This window comes from Sceloporus undulatus, unplaced genomic scaffold (genome assembly GCF_019175285.1).
Source record: "Sceloporus undulatus isolate JIND9_A2432 ecotype Alabama unplaced genomic scaffold, SceUnd_v1.1 scaffold_14, whole genome shotgun sequence".
In the NCBI taxonomy this organism is placed as follows: domain Eukaryota; kingdom Metazoa; phylum Chordata; class Lepidosauria; order Squamata; family Phrynosomatidae; genus Sceloporus; species Sceloporus undulatus.
The window spans coordinates 4,458,008-4,480,254 of NW_024802936.1; the positions used below are offsets into that span (position 1 = coordinate 4,458,008).

At 38.5% G+C, this 22,247-nt stretch overlaps 1 protein-coding gene across 1 annotated transcript in view; it reads left to right on the forward strand.

The window, feature by feature from the left end:
* Window positions 1-17,152, forward strand: part of LOC121917274 (receptor-type tyrosine-protein phosphatase mu-like) — a 259,269-nt gene extending 242,117 nt beyond the window's left edge. Inside the window, exons 6-7 of the mRNA XM_042443057.1 lie at window positions 3,321-3,495; window positions 16,527-17,152. Of these exons, the coding sequence (XP_042298991.1) occupies window positions 3,321-3,495; window positions 16,527-16,849 (498 nt within the window). The 3' untranslated portion in view covers window positions 16,850-17,152. The remainder of the gene's footprint in view (window positions 1-3,320; window positions 3,496-16,526) is intronic.
* The last annotated feature ends 5,095 nt before the right edge of the window (window positions 17,153-22,247 follow it).

Consider the following 22,247-nt stretch of genomic DNA (forward strand, 5'->3'; position numbering starts at 1 on the left):
GCAGGCAGGCAGGCAGGCATTGCTTTTAAGGCATTAAAGCTTATTGAGGTAAAGGCTGTGGGTGTTGCATTTCAGAAGGATGCAGTTCTTTAAGAGTATATACTTATTAGAATGACTAACAAAACAGAAATACTTAAACATATTCTGGAAACTGCAGTTTATTCTTGCAAGAAGAAGAAAGTGTAAGCTAAATCCATCCTCCTGTAATAAATTATTTATGTTATGTTAGCCACTGGAAGGTGTACATATATCTGTTTCTGTGTGAAGATTGCATGTCATTTACCAGTCAAGCCTTGTATAAAATGACTATGATTAACAACAACCCTGTAAGACAGAGCTGACCGCCATTCCTTTTGCTAGGGGAAACCCAGGCTTTACAGTGTGTCCTTGAGGTTTATTAGCAGCAGGGGTCAAAGCCCAGCACCTTGTGTTCCATAGTGGTTTATTTCAACACTGTTCTAAATAGGCCATGCCATAAAATCACTTGTAAAAGTTGAATGTTTTCATTAATGCTGTACTTATTAAAGAAATTAAAATTTCTTATTTATTGCTTAATATGGAACTACTTTGGTGTAATGCCCTGTTCAACCTTGACTTTTTCCTCATGAATTATGTACAAGAGTCCGTTTAATGTTGACATTATTTGAAGCTTTCCAAAAGCTATAAATAGCACATTAAGTTTACTTTCAACATGTTGCTGTCTGAATACCGTCATTAATGGACTGAGTTCAGCATTTCCTTAATAGGTTCTCTGTTTTGTTTTGTGGAACAAAAGGCAGGGCTTGCTCTTTCCAATTCACAAACTGAGGTTCTCAGATTTTATACATACTTTTAAAACTTAATTTCTGTCTAAAGATGAAGAGGAAATTCTGAAAGCATATCACCATTGTGATAAAGTAGGAAAAAAATGGGTATGCTCAGATGTGCTCTTAATCGTACAGTCCCTAATTCTCAAAAGAGATTTTTCCCCTGCCTATGCAGTTTCCACAGTAAACATACCAGTTTTAAGGATATATTGATGTATTCTGCATCATCTCCATCCTTCTCTTGTTTCCAGGTCTTCTCTTAGATAACATGTGATAGTAGAAAGAAGAAGAGCTTGGAAGTAAAGTTATATATGGAGATATAACTAACTAGATTACTGCACCACACTCTTATAGCACTGCTATTCCAATGTGAAGTCGAAGGCTTTCATGGCTGGCATCCATAGTTTTTTGTGGGTTTTTCAGGCTATGTGGCCATGTTGTAGAAGAGTTTATTCCTGATGTTTCATCAGCATCTGTGGCTGGCATCTTCAGATGCTGGTGAAACCTCAGGAATACATTTTTCTATAACATCGCCCAAAAAACCCACCAAAAACTGCTATTGTACTTCAACTGCACTGACTGCCTCCTGATTCATTCTGGGATTTGCAGTTTATGGAGGGACATTTAGAATTCTCGGCCAGTGAGCTCTTAGGCCTCAGTGAACTACAAGCCTGAGAATGTAACAGGAGGCAGCCAGAGCAGTCAAAGTGGAATAGCAGTGCTATAAGAGGGTAGTGTAGTAAAATGGTACGTTACATAATGATTAAGTTTTAACACAGGACAACATTGTTGTTTTTGCACAATAACTGTAACGTTTACTTAGTTTTCTACTTATGACTTCACTAAATGGTGGAAGAAAGATAGCATTGTTTCACATACTGGATTGTGCTGTGCCTGATGCTGATTGTGGTAGGTGTTTAGACAAAAAGAAGGTGAGCAAGAATATGGTTTTTTGTTTTTTTGCATGAAATCAGCAGATCAACTTAAAGTTAACATTCTAACTACTTTCGAGAAGTAGGGAAGTAAAGGATTATTTCTAAAAATGTTATTGTATCAACAACTAATTACCTTTTTTGTGAAGATGGAAATTATAACTATTAATTGTTATTTTTTTAAAAAAAATAGATATAGAGGGACTGTCCCACTCAAAACTAATTCATTAGCTTCTGATTTTTTTTAGCACACTGTTTGCAAAACTGTGACAACATGAAGAAAGGATGTTGGATGTAGCTATAGTGCATCTTCTCTAGATACTGCAGTGCACTGCATGTGGGACTAGGTCTGAAGACTTCTTCAAAGATGACAGCTGGTGCAAAATATAGCAGAACAATTATTAATTGCTTCTGAATATATGAAATGCATCTTGCGGGTTTTGAAGTGTTTAATTGGCTTCCTGCCCATTTCTGAGTAGAATGAACAGTGCTGGTTTAATTGACAAAGCTCTAAGTGGCATGGGACTTGGCTACTGAGAAGGCCATTTCTTCCATATGGATGTGCCAAGCTGTTAAGATCAACATCTCAGGCTAGTCTGAGTCCTTCAACCTTTAGAAATAAGGCAGGTCATAATGGAAAAAATCCTTTTATGTTGTGGCATGACATCTGTGCAAGACTCTTCCTTTTGAGATACATTTTTCCTGACTTTGTTTTCCTTCTGATGAAAGGTGGAAATCTATTGATTTGTCCAAGACTTTTAATGTGTTACAGTGTATTAGTTTTATTGTGGCATTTTATTTTGTTGCTTTACTGACCCCTGTTTTGTTGTGATTGTCTGTTTTATTGTTTTAATTGTCATTTGCTATTTCATTGGAAACAATTCTGAGTGCATTTGCAGAAATACAGGCTAAAATGCACATATATGAATAAAAGGAGGGAGTTTGTAGGTTCACATAGATTTATTATCTAGACCCAGCACATATTACCTCTGAAGAAGACCTTTCCTGAAATGCATTGGGTCTAATAAATCACATTTATGTAAACCTGAGAGAGCTCCCTGCCCCCAGCACCTCAGTATAGGTGCTTTCTCTTCCTTTTCTTTTCTGTAATACCTGTAGATAATCATATGTATTAATCTAGTCTGTTCAAAGCCAGCCTGGTAATTGCCACATTTTTCATCCTCTAAGACAGAGATCTACAAAATTTTTATGCAACAGTGAAAACTGGGACAAAACAGTTTAACAAGCCAAAGGAAAGTGGTGGCACAAGTTTTAGAACTGTTCAGCATCTTTGTTTGAATACAGCTAATTTGTTCTGTACTGCAAGAACAAATTATAAAAGCACACTTCCATCATTTCTTTGTTTAATACAAGATCTGCAGTGACTTAAAAGAGGTGCTAGATATTTTAGATGTGTGTTAATTAATTGTTTCATCCAAACTGAAAATAAGTATTATATGTGCTAATTTCGATGTCAGCTTTAATTTAATTCTTATTGAACAGTGTTTGACAAATGCAACGTCTTTCCAGCAATAATTTCTTTTAAAATTTAATACTGAGTTTTGCATTTGTTTTTCATCAGGGTCTGCTTGTACGAGATGCACCTGTGAAGGACATGAAAATTTTCAATGATCGACGATTTGTAGCTTCCTTCAGTGTGGTGAATGCTACCAAACGGGATGCAGGCAATTACCGGTGTATGATTCGCACAGAAGGAGGAGTAGGAGTGTCAAATTATGCGGAATTGATTGTGAAAGGTATTTCACCAACTCTTGAATATGTTCATATAGGGCAAAGTGGTCCAATTTTCACAGCACAATAAGTCAAGGAAACACAAAACCCCAAAATTGCTGTAGACAGGTAAATTGACTAAACAGTGGTGTATATGACTCAGGCATTCCTGCTTTCAGTGGGAGTGGCTGAACAATCTTCAGGATTTTGCTTGTTTATCCTGAACTGGGAATAAACAGCTGCTCCCCTGGTTTGTTCCTGTTCCAGCAAAGCAGAAAAACAGTCCAGGGTTTGTCTGAGGATGTGGGGCAGGTCGGGGTGAGGGTAGTTTTCTTGGTTTATTGATAGGGATACAGACTAGAGCAGGAGCTGTGATCAACCACAGGAATTATAAACTACAGATAGAAAGCCTTTGGTGTGATGAGCCATTCCCATTGCAAGTAGGAGCAGTTGACCAGCATATGCCAGCATAGTGCTTGTCATATGTAATCTGGAGTTCATCCAAACTCCAGTTTTCCCTTGTTGGTCCACTATCAAGACTGCAAATCTAATAATAATAATAATAATAATAATAATAATAGTTTTATTTATATTGCCCCGCCTCTCCCTTCAGATCGAGGCAGGTTTACAACCTGATAAAACCATAAATACAATCATAAAATGCAATACCATCAAATACAATACTTAAAGTACAATCACAATCCAGGAACGGTAAAAATTCAAAACATGCTACAGTGGTCAATTACAGGGAATCAATCTGACAGATAACATGGTGTTTTAATTAAGATCAGGAGGGTATGCCCGCCGGAAGAGCTCTGTCTTGACAGCCCTCCTGAAAGTGTCCAAGATGGTAGTTAGAGGGATCTCTTCCGGCAGGCTATTCCACAATTTAGGGGCAACAGCAGTGAAAGTTCTTTGAGAGGTTATACACAATCTGGTGGCTTGTATTTCCAGAAAGTTTTTTCCTGAAACTCTCAAAGTGCAGGGCGGATTGTGTAGGAAGAGGCGTTCCCACAAGTAACTCGGGCCCAAGCCATGTAGGGCTTTAAAGGTAATAACCAACACCTTGTATTGTGCCCGGAAGCTAATGGGCAGCCAGTGAAGTGATTTTAGTACCAGTGTAATGTGGTCAAATCTAGATGTATTAGTGACCAGTCTGGCTGCCATATTTTGAACTAATTGAAGCTTCCGATCTTGGTACAAGGGTAGCCCCATGTAGAGCACATTGCAGAAATCAAGACGAGAGGTTACCAGTGCATGTACCACTGCTTCAAGGTCCCTCTGTTCCAGACAGGGACGCAGCTTGCGTATCAACCGAAGTTGATAACAGGCACTCCTGGCTGTCGCATCAATATGCGATGACAGCTGTAATGATGAATCCAGGAGTACCCTCAAGCTGCATACCCCATCCAGGACAGGTGGACAAATTTCCCTTCCCGGTCCAGGGGGGACCTATCGCCAGCACCTCTGTTTTCTCTGGATTCAGCTTGAGTTTGTTTTCCCTCATCCAGCCCATTACTGACTTAAGGCAGGCATTCAGAGGGGAGATACCATCCTCCGTTACTGCAACAGTCGGAGACATAGAGAAATGGATTTGAGTGTCATGTGCATATTGATAACACCATGCCCCTTGTCTCCAGATGATCTCTCCCAGCGGCTTCATGTAGATATTAAACAGCATGGGGGACAGGATGGCGCCTTGAGGAATGCCAGATGTCAGCTCTCTTATTGAAGAGCTACTGTCCCCCAGCACCACCATCTGGGACCTGCCCAAGAGGTAGGAATGGAGCCACTGGAGTGCAGTGCCCCCGATACCTAACTCCCTCAGGTGATCCAAAAGGATACCATGGTTGATGGTATCGAAAGCCGCTGAGATGTCCAAAAGCACCAGCAGGGCCACACTACCCCTGTCAGTGCTCAGACGGAGATCATCAACCAAGGCGACCATGGCTGTCTCAACTCCGTATCCCACCCTAAAGCCAGTTTGAAATGGGTCTAGATAATCGGCTTCATCCAAGACAGCTTGGAGTTGCAATGCAACTGCCCTCTCGATCACCTTGCCCAAGAATGGTAAAAGGGAGACCGGTCTGTAGTTATTTTGAATTAAGGGATCAAGGGAGGGTTTTTTTCAGAAGTGGTTTAACCACTGCTTGTTTGAGTTTTTCCAGAAATTTACCCTCCCTGAAGGATGCATTAATTATATGTTGTAAAATATTTTTATTGCATAACCTCCTTGAACGGTCAACCATGAATGGCAAGGGTCGATACTGCAAATTCATTAACTCTGAACACGATTCAAAACCCTTGGAGCTTTGAAACAAACATAGAATATTGTATATGCAGAAGTTGTCATTTTTGTTTCTGTGAATTGACAACTGCTTATTGCACACATGATACATGAAGAATATGATGGACTTGGGGAAGTGAATCTTTATGGCTGCATCTGCACTGCAGAAATAATTCAGTTTGACACCATTTTAACTACCATGGCTCAGTGCTATAGGATTCTGGGAACCGCCGTTCGTTGTGTTACTGGAGCTCATTGACAGAGAAAGCTAAAGATTTCACAAAACTATAGTTACCAGAATACCATAGCAGTGAGCCAGGCCACTTAAAGTGGTGTCAAACTGGATTATTTCTGCAGTGCGGATGCGGCCCATGTGTATATTAATAAGTTATAAAGGAAATGCAATTTAAAGCCATTTTGAAGTACTGTATACAGAAAGAATTATTTATAACTTTGAATTTGTTTGTAAGATGCAGTCTGGAAGACAGTGTTGATATGTAGTTGTTAAAAGAAATGAATGTTGATTTCTTCTTAATCTGTATTGTGAATGTAGTGCACATTCAGGATCAATATAAATCTTTTTCTGAAGCTTATCAAATAAAGTTACTGCAGTATGGGACACATTTGCATCTCGTTATCCCTGGTGAAATCATACTGTGATGTTCTCCCACTTCCAAAGAGTGAAAAATTCTAGGAGATGTACTACAGGGATTAGTATCCTTTGCTTGACAGCACTGGAGACATATGGTGTCCTTTTAGTAGTTATTTTATTTACAAATACACAAGCTGAACATATTGGAAGCTAGTAAACATACTTTGAGCCGGCAGTAGATCTCCAGAGAACAGCTTGTATAGCACAAAGCCCTCCCCAGCTAACTCTGGATAGGAAATCTCAGAAGTTTTTCTTTCAGAAGTCCAAACCTTTGGGAGTTTATTTTTGCTGTTTTTCCCTCCCCCTCTCCTCCCCTGATGACTGTTACCTTCTTTGAACTTCCAATGGATATCTCTTCATATTCTTAAACTATCAGAGCTGCCATTTATAAAATAGAAGCCACAGCCCTAAACTGTTGGCCAGCAGTGTGTTCAGTTAACATATGCTCAGCTGCCAAAAGCTGCAACAGTACATTCTGATGAGGCAAAGAGACACCTTCAGATTTTAGGATGAAATGAAAACTGAACATTTTTCCCTGGTGTGATATTTCAAACAGAAATGGGAGTTGTGGAAAGTGGAAAACAGTTGAACTGTCAAAGGGGAAGCATTTGGTCTATTTTGTCCATGAAATGTCTATGCTGGTAGAAGAACAAGGGACAAAACTGATGTAACTCTTGACCTATGATGTAATGGTACAGTAAGAGTAAACAATATTGAAAGTTTATCCTGCTAATCCCAATTGATATTATATATATATATATATATATATATATATATATATATATATTCTTTGATGGTACTTTCAGTGACTGCTGCAAATGACTAAAACTTGCATATATAGAAGACAAAACAGAAATAAAAATTCTGGAGGGAGATTTCTGTACAAGACACATTATTATTAGTATTAGTATTTATACCCTGTTCTTCAGCCAAAAGGCTATCAGTGCGGCTTACATTGTTTTAAATTAGACATTTCCCTGCCCCCCCCCCCCCCCCCCCCTCTCTCTCTCTATATATATGTGTGTGTGTGTGTGTGTGTGTGTATAATATCACACCTCTTATAAAAGGAGGAAGATAAGAAAGCAAGAACAGAATTATAGGCCTATTATAGAGAGATTGAAAGAAAATGTCTGCAGTCTTTAAAAAAAAGTTGTAGCAACATACTGCTGTTGACCTTGATCCTACCATGTATGAACTTATTTATCAAGGCATTGTAATATTTGCTCTTATCCACCTTTCTCAGCACATTTACACTGTGTACAGCGAATAATTGCTTACCCTTAGGGTGTAATCCCATTAGCTACTTGTAGTGTGATGAAGTAATTATGGTAATCCCTGTTGATTGTGCCATAGCTTTTATGAGACCTCATGCAGGTCATTCCTTGTAACCTGAAAAGCCCATTTTAAACAGTGTAGTGACCTTGAAACACATTATATTTAAATAACAACATAATGGATTCTTTAAACTCATTTACACTGTTAATGATAGGCAGTTACACAGGATTTACATTTGTTTAATTATGTCTCCCAGAAAACTGCATATTTTCACTAAAGCGTATGTTTTTAATTTGTCACGTTACCAGTGAGTTGAAATTAGAGATTTATAGAGGGTTTCCCCCTCTTATTTCAGCTTAATTATTACTAATAGCTAAATTATTTTATTTGTTAAAATAATTTTGGTGTCTCATATAGAAATATTGTTTAATGTATTTTGTTGTGATTTGGGGCCTCTTGACATATAATGTATTTCTTAGATAGAAATAATTATTATTACATAAAGATAAGTAAGTATATGATAGGACTTTTCAGACATTGCACTTTAATTTACATTGCACTCAGGAGCTTAGGTTCACATACTCCCTTTCCCCTCAGTGCCAGAGTCACAAAATTTTTTGATGCTTTCATCTCTGTTCTTAAGATAACCATGGTTCCTCGTTCCTGTCAGAATTCAGGGTACTGATTGACCTGGACAACCCAGGATTGACACGGACAACCCAGGATCCCAAACTGGGATCAAACATGGCTTTTTATCTAACCATAGTCTAAACGAAGATGTTTACCTTGTTGCCCTCCAGATGTTATCGGACTGCAATTCCCATAATTTCTCAGCCTTGGCTACAAGGGGTAGGGCGGACCAGGGTTAAAGTCTAACAACATTCGGATGGCTGCAAGTTGCCAACCCTTGATTTAAACTAACCAGACTTCGTGTGAAATCCAAAGCTCTGGTTAGTTTAAAAGAAATTTGGACAGATAGAATCATAGAGTTGGAAGAGACTGCAAGGGCCATCCAGTCCAAGCCCCTGCCATGCAGGAAATCTAAATCAAAGCATCCCTGACAGATGGCCATTCAGCCTCTGTTTAAAGACCTCTAAGGAAGAAGACTCTACTACACTCTGAGGCAGTCTGTTCCACTGTCGAACAGCCCTTACTGTCAGGAAGTTCCTCCTAATGTTGAGGTGAAATCTCTTTTCCTGTAGCTTGCATCCATTGCTCCAGGTCCTAGTCTCTGGAGCAGCAGAAAACAATCTAGCTCCCTCTTCAATATGACATCCCTTCAAGTATTTAAACAGGGCTATCATATCACCCCTTAACCTTCTCTTCTCCAGGCTCCCTAAGTCATTCCTCATAGGACATGGTTTCCAGACCCTTCACCATTTTGGTCGCCCTCTTTTTGACACATTCCAGTTTCTCATCATCCTTTTTAAATTGTGGTGCCCAGAACTGGACACAATAATCCAGGTGGGGCCTGACCAGAGCAGAATACAGTGGCACTATTACTTCCCTTGATCTAGACACTATACTTCTATTGATGCAGCCTAAAATCGCATTGGCCTTGTTAGCTGCCACATCGCACTGTTGACTCATGTTAAATTTGTGGTCTATTTGGACTCCTAGATCCCTTTCACATGTAGTCTCGTTCAGCCAGGTGTCCCCCATCCTATATATGTGCATTTCATTTTTCCACCCTAAGTGCAGTGCCTTACATTTCTCTGTGTTGCAATTCATTTTGTTAGCTTTGGCCCAGCTTTCTAATCTATTAAGGTCATTCTGAAATTTGATGCTGTCCTCAGGGCTATTAGCTGCTACTCCTAATTTGGTGTCATCTGCATGCTTTGATAAGTATACCCCCAATTCTGTCATCCAAGTCATTGATAAAGATGTTGAACAGCACTGGGCCCAGGACAGAACTCTGTGGGACCCCACTGGTCACTTCTCTCCAGGATGAAAAGGAGCCATTGTTCAGCCGGTCAACCAATTACAAATCCATGTAACAATTTCCTTGTCTAGCCCACATTTTACAAGCTTGTTTGCAAGAATGTCATGGGGACCCCTGTCAAAAGCCTTACTGAAATCAAGTTATACTATATCCACAACATTCCCTTCATCTAACAAGCTGGTAATTTTATTAAAAAAAGAGAGATTAAATTTGTCTGGCATGACTTCTTTCTCTGAAACCCGTGTTGACTTTTTGTGATTATGGCATTGCCATCTAGATGTTCACAGACTCTCTGTTTAATGATCTGCTCCAGATTCTTTCTTGGGATTGATGTCAGACTAACTTGACAATAATTGTTTGGATCCTCTTTATTCCTTTTTTGAAGAAGGGGACAACGTTTGCCCTCTTCCAGTCTGCTGGGACTTCTCCTGTTCTCCAGGAGTTCTCAAAGATTATTGCCAATGGCTCCGATATTACATTTGCCAGCTCTTTTAATGCCCTTGGATGTAGTTCATCTGGTTCTGGAGATTTATATTTGTTTAGATCAGTGGTTCCCAACCTGTGGGTCAGAACCCTTTGGGGGCCAAATGACCCTTTTACAGGGGTCACCTAAGACCATTGGAAAACACATATTTGCATATAGTAATGAAAATATTTTTATGGCTGGGGGTCACCACGACATATTAAAGGGTCATGGCATTAGGAAGGCTGAGAACCACTGGTTTAGATTAACCAGATATTCCTGTACTATCTCTTTACTTATTCTGTGCTGAAATTCCCCTATTCTGTCCTCTGCTCTATTATCCTCAGGTTGAGCACCCTTTTCCTTTTCTGAGAAGACTGAGGCATAGAAGGTGTTGTGTAATTCTTCGTTTTACTGTTAGCATTTTGCCATCTCCATGCAGTGGCCCTACCGTTTCCTTCTTCTTCTTTTTGCTGCAGACATATAAAAAAAAAAGCCCTTTTTATTGTTCTTAACCTCTCTGGCAAGCCTGAGTTCATTCTGTGCTTTAGCTTTTCTGACTTTACCACTACACATGTTCGCTATTTGCTTGAATTCCTCTTAGGCGATTTCCCCATTTTTCCATTTATTATACATGTTCCGTTTAAAACTTTAGTTTCTCTCTTTTTTACTGCAGCAAAAATTAAAAGGGAAAGGAAAACATGCAAGGTGTATGCTATTAGTTACAAACTGAGCCACGAATGAATGTGACAGAAGTGTTTTCTGAGCAAATTTACAATAGTTCTTTAGGAGGTCAGTGCACGCAGTATTTTGTCTCCAATATAAGCTTATTCTAAATCAGAGTAGACACATGTATTCAAATGGATTTGCATAGGTGTTGATACAAAAATCCCATTGATTCAGTGGGTCTGTCCTAATGGGGCTAACAGTTGGTTTTGGGCTATATGCTTATCTAACCAGAGCCTTGCTATACACCCATCTAGCTGGATCATGCATAGATGTAAAATGGCTCTAAGTTGTTTATATTTTAAAATACTTGAGGTATGCTTTCAGGAGTATAAATCAATTCAAGTCAAATAGCAGATGAAAACTGGAAGTGGAAAAAGTTTCTTTCCCCTTTTTGTATCTCTTTAATTACTAAGCCCCTACTTAATGTATATTATCTCCTTATAGTTTAAAAGACACATTTTCCTTTCACATACAGAAAATTGTTTGAAGCAAGCAGAAACATGTTTTCATTCTGCCGAAGCGATATTTTTTATCATTCTTATATTAAATGCCTCTATCTTTGGTTTTTAAAAATATTTGTAACATCAGGAGGCATATACTCTTAAGCCAGTGGAAGAGTGGATTTTTCAGAGAATCCCAGCTTCAAGGCCATGCACCATCCCTTTACAAAGATGCAGATGTAGCACAGATTTTACCTTTTCTGTCACTTATGCTGAGATATTTGCTTCTCTTCAGCACATTTCCTATTCCCTTCCTCTCCATCTACACATGCTTTTAAGCAAAACCTGGCTATATACTTACAAATGTATTCATCCCCATCTTTATACACTCACTTGGAATGCTGTAAATAAGTGCAGAGTTGGCTTTTTTTTTAAGAATGGCACCATCTTGAATTAAGTGTAAATTGATGTACATATCAATACTGCTAGGCTTTGAAAAACATGCCCTTAAATGATCTGTGAAGGGCCAACACAACTGTATGTCAAATGGCATTTTATAGGCATTTCTTTTTATATAACAGCTAATCAAAATGTTGACTGGACAATTTAAATGAATCCTTAAAAGAAATGTTTTCAATTTAACCCAAATATTGATTCTGACAGGGGAGTGTGAATAGAGTTGGTTGGTTGTCATTCTGAATGTTCCACCCACACAATATCTTCAGCTATTTTTTTGTCAGGGAACTGGTTTAAAATGTCAGTTCATCTAATCCAAGCCATGGAACTGAATTTGTCAGATCACCTATTTATTGTAAAAATAAACAAACAACCTTACTCCACAAGAAAAAACAAGCAAAAAACAAACAAACAAACAAACAAAAAAACCAACACCTCTCTTCTATTAGGTGCCAGAAAATGATTGTGCATTGCCTCCAAACCTCACCCCAGAATAGGAAAACAGCAACAAGAATGAATTAAATATACTAGGAGAAGTAAATTAGTACTGTATATACACGCCATTTAATGAACATTCCTAATGGTGGTAAGCTGCTACATAGATTAGATTTAAAGGAATGGAATGAGCCTGTCTGAGAAGATATCAGATTATTACAGAGTTCAAAGTACTTACTGAGTTCATACCAGGTAAAGCGAGGTGTCAGACTGGCTAGAAGGAGTTTTGTTAGGTTTTTAAGTAAGGGCATGGGAGGGCAACCATCTGTACCATGGCTTATTTTTCTTCATGTTGTCAAATGGAAGATTTAGCACTTCAAATAGCACTCCTTATGCCAAGGACCTATATAATAGAGAATGATGTACAAATATGAGGGCAAAAAGTGTTTTGAAAACTGTGGCAAAGGTCAAGAAAATATTAAAGTCATACAGTTTGACTATGAACAATTTTAAGAATGAATATTTAAAATAATAAACTTATTTATCTTTCTGTGTTTGAGAGAGTCTCTCTTTTTCTCATTCTCAATGATTATGGCCTGAAACAGATGGACCAAGTAAAGCACCTTCCAGGCGCTTTAAGGGCATGGCGTCTAAATAGTGCATGTCCCCAAACTGCCCAGAAGTTGCTCTGAGGCTGCTTATGGCGGCCCAAACCCAGCTGCAAAAGGAACAGCAAAAAGCTGTTTGGGACCACTGCAGTGGCCAGCCTTGGAACTGCGGTGTCTAGTTGATGCGGCCCTGCAGCGATTGGGGCAGGAATGGCCTCTGGCCACTTTTTTTGCTCCATCTGTTTGACCCCTGAAGCTACTTGCTTTAGTAACATCTATTTTCCTAGCACTCTATTATGCATGGAGGATTATCTCATAAATTCCCAGATAATATTGGATTAGATAACAGTGATCTGTGACTATAGTGCAATTAGCTTTATTAGTAGGAATTTGAACTGAGATCTCTCTGTTCCAAGAAAACCACTTCATCTCTTGTATCATATTTGTTCACTCACTCATTTAAATATTCAGCTAGCTAGATTAATACTGTATCATTATCCCTAAAACTCCTAATAGTTTGTGTTCCTTAATGGTTACTTACAAAGCAGTTGGCTGACCTTATTTTCTTAATCCGCCTTGCTTAGACCTATTCTGAATTGTGTTTAAGTGATAGCATTTCCATGTTTTCTTGTCTGATTTGAGTTACACTGGATTTATTTAAGCCAAATTTCATATTATTCTGGTTTGAACCCTAAAATGTATTAGTTATTTGACAAAACTAGCAATTAAATACAGGTTTTTAAGGTTACTCAAAATATGTAGGAACAGAAAATACCTTTAGGGAAGAAATACTATTAAAATAAGGCCTATTTAAAATACCTGAATGGCCTGAAATGAATTACTATAACCACTAACCTTTGTCACCTCAATCCTGAGCTTGAATTTTGAATAGTAGCTCAACAGTATTTACCAGCACTTGAAATCTGAATGCAATTAACTGTTATTTCAGCATGGCTACATAAATGCCTCAGGATGTTCTATTTAAGTTCTATTTTATGTTTTTGTTGAAAAAACATACTAATGATTTAAAGTAAAGCTAAGTCAGTCTGAGTCAAGCCACGGTTATTTAAATTGTACATAAAGTACTTGCTTATATATAATAGAGCCTTTGTAGTTAAGTGAGTTGTTACTGTATATACTCAACTATAAGTCAACCTCATGTATAAGTTGAGGTAAGGTTTTGGGGCCAAAATTATGGATTTTGCAATGACCCGTGGATAGGTTGAGGGTAAAACTTGGAGGCTCCTTCAGTGTGTGTGTTTGTGTGTGTGCATGTATGGCAAGAGGGACGGACACTCATTGAAGCTTTTCTTCATTGTTTCAGCTTTCGTTTCAGCCAGACACACGGGTGGGAGGGTGACTCTTAAACCAGCAGCAATATCAATCAATCAATCACCCAGGACTCTTTCTGTTTGGCTCTTGCTAAACTCCTCTCCGCACCTCGTACAAAAATCTGAAAGAACTGCTACCACATTTCCATAGTGACCTGGGATTTGGGGGTCAATTTTTGGGCATAAATTTTTTAACTTATAGATGAGTATATATGGTAAATGGTGAAACGGTTAAGCTATTCTAGTGGCACATGTTGATGGAGATATTATACATGCACAATATTTAAAAATGGCTATATGCTGTGCTCAATATAGCAGTCTGTATTGAGCAACAATAATAAGAACTTTATAGGAGTTGCTTCCCGATTTGTCATTTTTATCATGTGGGAGTCAGTGACAATAGCTCATTAATGTAGAGATATGTAATGCTCTTCCTTTAGTGACAGAACATTTTCTGTATCATTTGATCTGTGATGTTTACTGTCTGAGTGCCATAATTTAAGAATAATTCTAAGTTTAAGCAGGTGTGAGAAACACTAGAAAGACATGTAAGGATCCAGCCTTCTCAGTTTTCAAATATTACAAGTCGATTATATACGGTATATAATTTAATGCATAATGTAATGACTTTTGGCTAGGCTAATATTACAAAGTGATGGTTGAAAGGATTATTTGTACAGTCCGCCCTTGGCTTATGCGGGGGATCTGTTCTGGGACCCCCCCCCCCCCCCCCGTGTAAGCCAAATTGTAAGCCTGCGGGCAGGGAACTGTCTGATTAAAAATAATAAATGTAAGCCGCCCTGAGAGCCATTAGGACTGAAGGGCGGGATATAAATACCTAAATAAATAAATAAATAAATTCCACACATGCTCAAGTCCCATTCAAGTGAATGGGGATTGTGCATGTGGTGGTGCGTGCGCACCAAGGGCGCACGGCCCATTCATCCAAATGGGACGCGCTGCCCTTTGCGCCCCACGCACTCCCACGCTGCTTTCAGCGTATGCTGAAAGCTGCGTATAACATGGGTGCACTGTATCTATATCTCTTTGCTTGTTAAAAATATCTGCACTAAAGGCATTACATAATTATGAGCTAAACATTCAATGATAGTATGCATATATGTATGCAATTAATTATATATCTATTATAAGAAAAGAGATTCCATGTTTTTTATTATGTACAATTCCATACACTTGTTAATAGCTGAAACAGAGTTATTTGTTTTTACCTGGTCTTCCTTTTAGGCAAGGCAAGATAGTCTTTTAAATTTATTTTAAGGGTAGTTAAATTGGAAATAATTATTTTGGAAGATCAGAGATGAAGAGTAGGTTTTAATTCATAAGGTGGAAGCCAAAAACCAAAGGATTGTTGAGTTAGGTACAAGTCAGTGATTCTAAGCCCAGCTAACGGTCACTTCATTTTCCCCTCTTTTCCACTATAGGTTTGCAAGCCAAGCATATTTTTTTCTTATACAAGCTCTTGTACTGCTTCTTTATGTGGTAATGTATGCTGTGGATCTTAGTGTTCCCAGGTTTTCAAAATAGCAACAAAGAACTGTCGGTATTCATGTCATTCAAGGCTGATATTGAAAAAGTATATTGTCCACATTCATAAATTATATGATGCATACATTTCTGTTTCTATGAAGGGCCCATGGCCCAAGATACAAGATCTTTTGGGGCATTGTTCAGTCTGTATAAAAGGAAAAACATTCCAGTCCTCAAACAGTGGATGTCTCTTACAAGAGATGATAATTGTCACCTCCATAAGGGACAAGCTTTCTGACCCTCAGTTAAGGGATATCTGGTACCCTAATGGTGCTGTGAGAGGAATGAGGGAAATAATGGAGAAATGGTCTCGCTAAGAGAGGCTGCAAAAGTTGCTTTCTTGAACATCAGTTTCCAGAAGCCCATGGGTCAGGGGAAACAAAACAGGAGGCAGGGAAACCATGTTTATGATCTGAATATAAAATGGAAAGAAAAAAAGTGGAAAGGAAAAAGGAATGGTATTAGGATGCTGGTGGATTTTTCTGAGAACAAATTAGAGTAAGTAACCCACAGTCGGTTTAAATAGACAAGGCATAGACTACAGGGGTAGAGAACAGTATTTAAAGACCCTGAGAGATGAAAGTTGTTTCCTTGTATTATTACAGTCCCAATAAAAGATAAATGAATGGTTTGGCAAAGCAAATAGGAGAGCCAAATTAATCTGAAGGAAAACCTGTATCAGTTTCAAAATTCGAAATAAACATATTTATGAATCTAGTATGGAATCTGCTGTCCCTGCAAGTGGCAACTAGAGCACACTATGTAAAAGGAAATAGACACAGTGTGAAGATTTATCTTTTGTGTGAGTGGTAAAATTATAAATGTTTTATTACCTTTATTTATTGGATGTGTATTTCCTTCTTTATTTTAAAACTATCATTTTCATTTCAGAGCCACCGGTTCCCATTGCACCACCTCAGCTATCATCAGTTGGTGCAACCTATTTATGGATACAATTGAATGCTAATTCCATCAATGGAGATGGGCCCATCATTGTGAGAGAAGTAGAATATCGCACCTCCAGTGGAAATTGGTATGATAAACAACCGGTAGACTCCACAAGCTATAAAATTGGACATCTTGACCCTGATACAGAATATGAAATTAGTGTGTTGCTTACCAGACCAGGTGAAGGAGGTACTGGATCCCCTGGACCAGCTCTTAAAACAAGAACAAAATGTGCTGGTGAGTACATTGAGGTAGTTATATTTTGAATGATGTATTCTGTCTTTAAAATGCAGTATTTTTGACATTTTGGGTTAAAACTGTTATGCAGCTCCAGAAAGTGTAACTTCCACAGACACCCTTTTCCCCAGAGTCCTGTTCGTCACATTTCTAGTTTCCAACAGAACTGGAAGTAACAGGTTGAATATCTGGAATTATGAAATCCAAAATTATCTACATGGGTGACTAAGGGTGCATCTGCACTGCCTAAATAATCTGGTTTGACACTGCTTTAACTGCCATGGTTCAGTGCTGTGGAATTCTGGGAATTGTGGTTTTGTGAGGCATTTCACCTTCTCTTTCAGAGCCACAACAAACTACAATTCTCAGAATTCCCTAACATTGAACCATGGTAGTTAAAGTGGTGTCAAAGTGAATTATTCTTGCAGTGCGGATGCAGTCTGAGGTAGCGAAACTTTTGCTTTATGATGGTTCAGTGTATACAATTTTTTCATGCATAAATTAACAATATTATGTATAAAATTACCTTCAGATTTTGTGCATCAGATGTATATGAAATATAAATGAATGTCATGTTTAGACTTTGGTCTCATTTACAAGATATCTCATTATGTATATGCAATATTAAAAATAAATAAAATAAATCCAAAACATTTCTAGTCCCAAGCATTTCAGATAAGGAGACTCAACCTGTAGGACTAACTTTATTTTTGTGGCTGAGGCATAAAATAAGATATGAGGACACTCTGTACTTCATTTTACCTGTGAATCGCATCCCCTGGAGGCTTTCTGAGGTACAAGTTTGCATTGTTCTTCTTTTGTGATGTGAGGCTCAGTTGAACCATCTGGGAGTTGGCGAAAGGCCCCCATGGGTCATAGAATTCCCATTCCTGGTTTAAAATACTATTTAAAATACTTTTACTGATAGTCAGAAATCTTGTTTTCTGTGCTTAGTATGATCAAGCAGTTTTAAGATATATTGAACACTGGAATCATTATTATGACTTAACTTTGCTTGAAGGTTTGATACCTGCATAGGGAATATAGTATTGCTTCATTGAGTCTCTTAGAGTTTTGTCTTCTAGTTTATGCAGAGAAAGAAATAACTTCAGGTTATCAAGAGGCACCATTCTAGAAGCAGATCTGGCCCATATTGAAGTTGTTTAAACAAAATATTCAATAGTGGATGCTTGTGTTGGCTAAGCTTATGAAATATGAAATTAGTGTGCAGTCATATTCTTTTTCCCTATTTCCCTCCCAGCACAGATCCGGGACCACATTATTACTTTACTCAAACAGTGTTCACCAGTCGCATAGTATTTCCGTTTTTCTTGCTGTAGTATTTCAGATGACTTTATACTTACTCTAGAGAAGTTTTTTAAAGATACATTTGACCATCATGTGGATTGTGATGGTTGAAGTAGTTCTAATCTCTTCTCTACATTTGCACTTTCCCTGCTATTTTCCTTCTTCTCTCACCTTCCATGTATCTCCCCTTTTAAATGTATTATTTGGCTATTGAGAAAGAGGTTAAGGGAACATTATTGGAAACTTTCCTCTACTTAAATTTTCAGATCAACTGGTGTGTGAGTGTGGGGAATGATCCCTCAAAATATAGGGTTCTACTGCCTTAATACAGTGGCTGTACAGGTAATTTAAAAAAATGAAAGGAAAAAAGATTAAAAAGAAATATTTTAGGAGGGAAATGAGGAAGGAAGGAAGGAGTGAAAGATGACAGGTTGGAAGAGGGATAACAAAAAGTTATCAGTTTGTTTCTCTCTCATTCAACCACCCCACCTCCTCTTAAATTGTTTGCAAAGAAAAAAAAAGCTGTCATTCACAGATGCATCAGGAAGAGGCAAGAAACAGCAAAAAGTGACATATGATAGTTTGGGACAAATTGGCACCAGCTGGCAGCCTGGGGCATTCCACTCTTATTGAAGGACAAGAGAGCAGGGCCTCAAAAGCCAATCTCATGGTTGGTGTGGTAAGAAGATATGATACCGATAGGCAGTGCTTCTGGGATAATTTTTTTAATCTACAAATAAATAGGAGAAAATTTTTTCCAGGCGAACCGATCTTGACACCTTTGTGTTAATAATGATAGGCGTTAATGGCTCACTTATGGGTATTCACTGCCCTCTACGCCATTTTTATATCAGTTAGATCTGAGGGCTGTTAAGCAGACATTTTCCCACAATAAACAGTGATTGGAATATTTTTGTATCATTATATGCAAAAGACATACGGTAAGAAATTTAGGGATTCTGTATGAAAAAAAAGATATTAGTTATGATAAAAATTAGTGTGCAGCCATATTCTTTGAAACTAGCTGGATGAGTCGAAGGCTTTCATGGCTGGCATCCATATTTTTTGTGGGTTTTTTGGGCTGCGTAGCCATGTTCTAGAAGAGTTTCTTCCTGACGTTTCACCAACATGTGTGGTGGCATCTTTAGAGAATACTGGAATTCCATCAGAGCCATCAGCCAATTATTCTGTCAGAGAACAGCTGTGAAAAAGCTATGATGAGGTGGGCATTTCCCAGATTTTTCTTTAAAAGTAGTATACTGTCATTACTTGTCCCACCTAATACCATAGCTGAACTTTTTAGAGGTGGATGTTCATTTTCCATTTATAGTTGTTAGGGTTCACAGGTACATTTGTGTATGTGAATCTTAGTGCCACATTTGTGATATGGATTAGAGATGACAAAGTCATATAGATATGGACATAAATGATTAACATTTTCTCAATCTTCACATTTTATTTTACAAGAATTTATATAAAGTTCTTTAATCTGGAACTTATCCAGAATGTTTCACAACTATGACAAACAGACAAAGAAGTAGTAAAACAACAACTGTGACTAATAAAAGCTGTATATAATCACAGCCAGCATGATAAAAACACCCATTAAAATAACATCTTAATTTTATATTCTAAAAGCTGGGGTAGCTAAGAAGATGACAAAGCACTAGGGCATTCCAGAGATAGGATGCAACCGTTAATAAGGCTTTGTTTGATTACTTTTTTAAAATTTATGATAACTTCCAATTTTTGTTTTCTTTTAACAGGCCCACAATAGGTGCCAGGATTTAGTTTAGTAGCTCACATTCCTTTCAAGGACGTAAACTTTCACTGAAATTTTCAAATTTCCATTTGTTGCCCTCAAATGGCAAACCCCTTCATATCCAATGGACTGCATCCATAGCAGAGTATGGAAAAGTTATTTGGGCTACAACTACCAAATTCCCCTAGCTGGGCAGGAGACATTCTTGAGTTGGATTCCAAGAAGTAACTTTTCCAATTTCTGATCTTTGGTGCTATCCAAGTCAAAGATACTAGGCAGCAAGGCCCATTGTACTATTATTATGAGGGACCTTGGACTTGGAGAATATTAATTAGCTCAATTACTAGCAATGATAAATCCCTATTGATACAAAGGTGGCTAGAAATAAATAGATTGTCAGAGACAAAGTTTTTCAAATGTTTGCAGATTTATTGGAAAAACACACACTCTAAGACAGCCTTTCAACTCACTCTCACACACAAGAATTTAGGAATAAAGTAGTTAGCACTGGAAATAACAAAAGGCATTCTAATGGTGATTAGAACAGGGGAACCTACAATGGGTTGATGCTGAGTCAAAATTCAAAGTGATGTGGATTCACCAGGAATTTCAACTGGCACACTGAACAAAGGATTTGGAGGTCCTTAAATAGACCAGAACTAGCTCCAAGACACAGGTTGTTTACTATACTTCAGAGATGCCCAATGTACATAGCAAAGATTGCCTTGATATAGCTAGATTTAGAGGTGAGAATGGCTTTTTCCTAGCCCTGCCAGCCATAAATCACCCAATCTTCCTGTTTTGAAAGTGTGAATCTTCCTGACTGCAGCTCCTCAAACTAGCTGCTTGATCTGTAAACCAGTGCCTGGCAAACATGGTATCCCTGCTATGGGGCTAATGGCAGATTCTGCAGTTCCGTTTGGGCCATAGCACAATGCCTGCACACCTCAAATTCTGGAAGATGTTCAGTTCTCATAACATAGTGTTGGTTGCAATTGTGCTATTCTCACATATATTGCATGGCAGAAGACTTTCTCAGTGGCAATGCCCTGAGTTTAGTATGCCCTTCCTTAAGAGTTACATCTGACACCTATTTTATAGTACAGTCCGCCTTCCCCATACGCAGAGATCCGTTCTGGACCACCACCACCCCAATGTATAGTGAAAAGAGCGTTTGATCAAGCCCCATAAAAAATAATGGGGCACGCTCTCATGGCAGCGCATGGGGCGTGCGGCGTGGGTACACACCCCGTTACTTCTGCTAAGGCTTGCCTTCCACGTAAGCTCAAAGTGGCAGAGGGCAAGCCCGCCTATGGGGAGGGCTGACTGTACTTGTAGTGTCAGGTTAAACAGTTCTATTCAAGCCTATTCATTTGTATTTTTCTTTAGCTTGCCTTCTGAATTTGATTTGTTCTCTCTCTTACAATGATTGTTAAAAGTTAACTTTTTGGAGGCGGGTTTGTTGTTGTGTGATGACCCTTGACCCCATGGAGTTTTCTTGGCAAAATTTGTTCCTTTGCTTTCCTCAGAGGATAAGAGAGTGTGACTTGCCTGAGGTCACAGTGGGTATCCATGGCCGAGTGGAGTTTCAAACCCTCATCTTCTAGGGTCATTGTCTTAACAATCAAACCACTATACCATGCTGTCTCAAGGTGTATTGTACTGGATTTTAGAGTTTATTATCTTCATTGCCATACACTAGCTTGGAATATGAGTTGGAGAAAGGCAGTACAGAGATACAGTTCGCCCTTGGCTTACGCGGGATCTGTTCCGGACCGCCCGTGTAAGCCAAATACCGCACATGCACAAGCCCCATTCAAGTGAATGGGGCTCGTGCATGTGATGGCATGGTGGTGCAGCGGCACGCTCTCGCCATGGGTGCACGCCCCATTCATCCAAATGGGATGCACCGTCCCGTGTGGCTTTCAGCATATGCTGAAAGCTGTGTATAACACGCCCACATATGATGCGGGCACCCTGTATTTTTTTAAGAAATAAAGTTAGGTGAAATGACCCTTTCTTTTAGTTGGAGGAAAGATGTAATGACAGACTATATAATGCTTTACGATATTTACTTGTTGATGTCACATGGATCTATGTGACTACAAAAATGTCATCTTGAAGTAGATTTTTTTTTGTTCCAATTTCAGTTTGTTTCCTGTGCAGTCAGAATGCAAAAGGAGATAAGCATTCAGAACAGTTAATTGGTCAGGAAATGGAATTGTCTTCCAAATCTGGCATTAGTTCAGTGCTGTTCAAAGTGGTAGTCCCTCGACTTGTGCAAGGTCTTGAATCATCAGTACCTAGAGAGTTTCCAAGAGAGAAGACAGTTGTAGTCAATGGGCATAAATATGGTA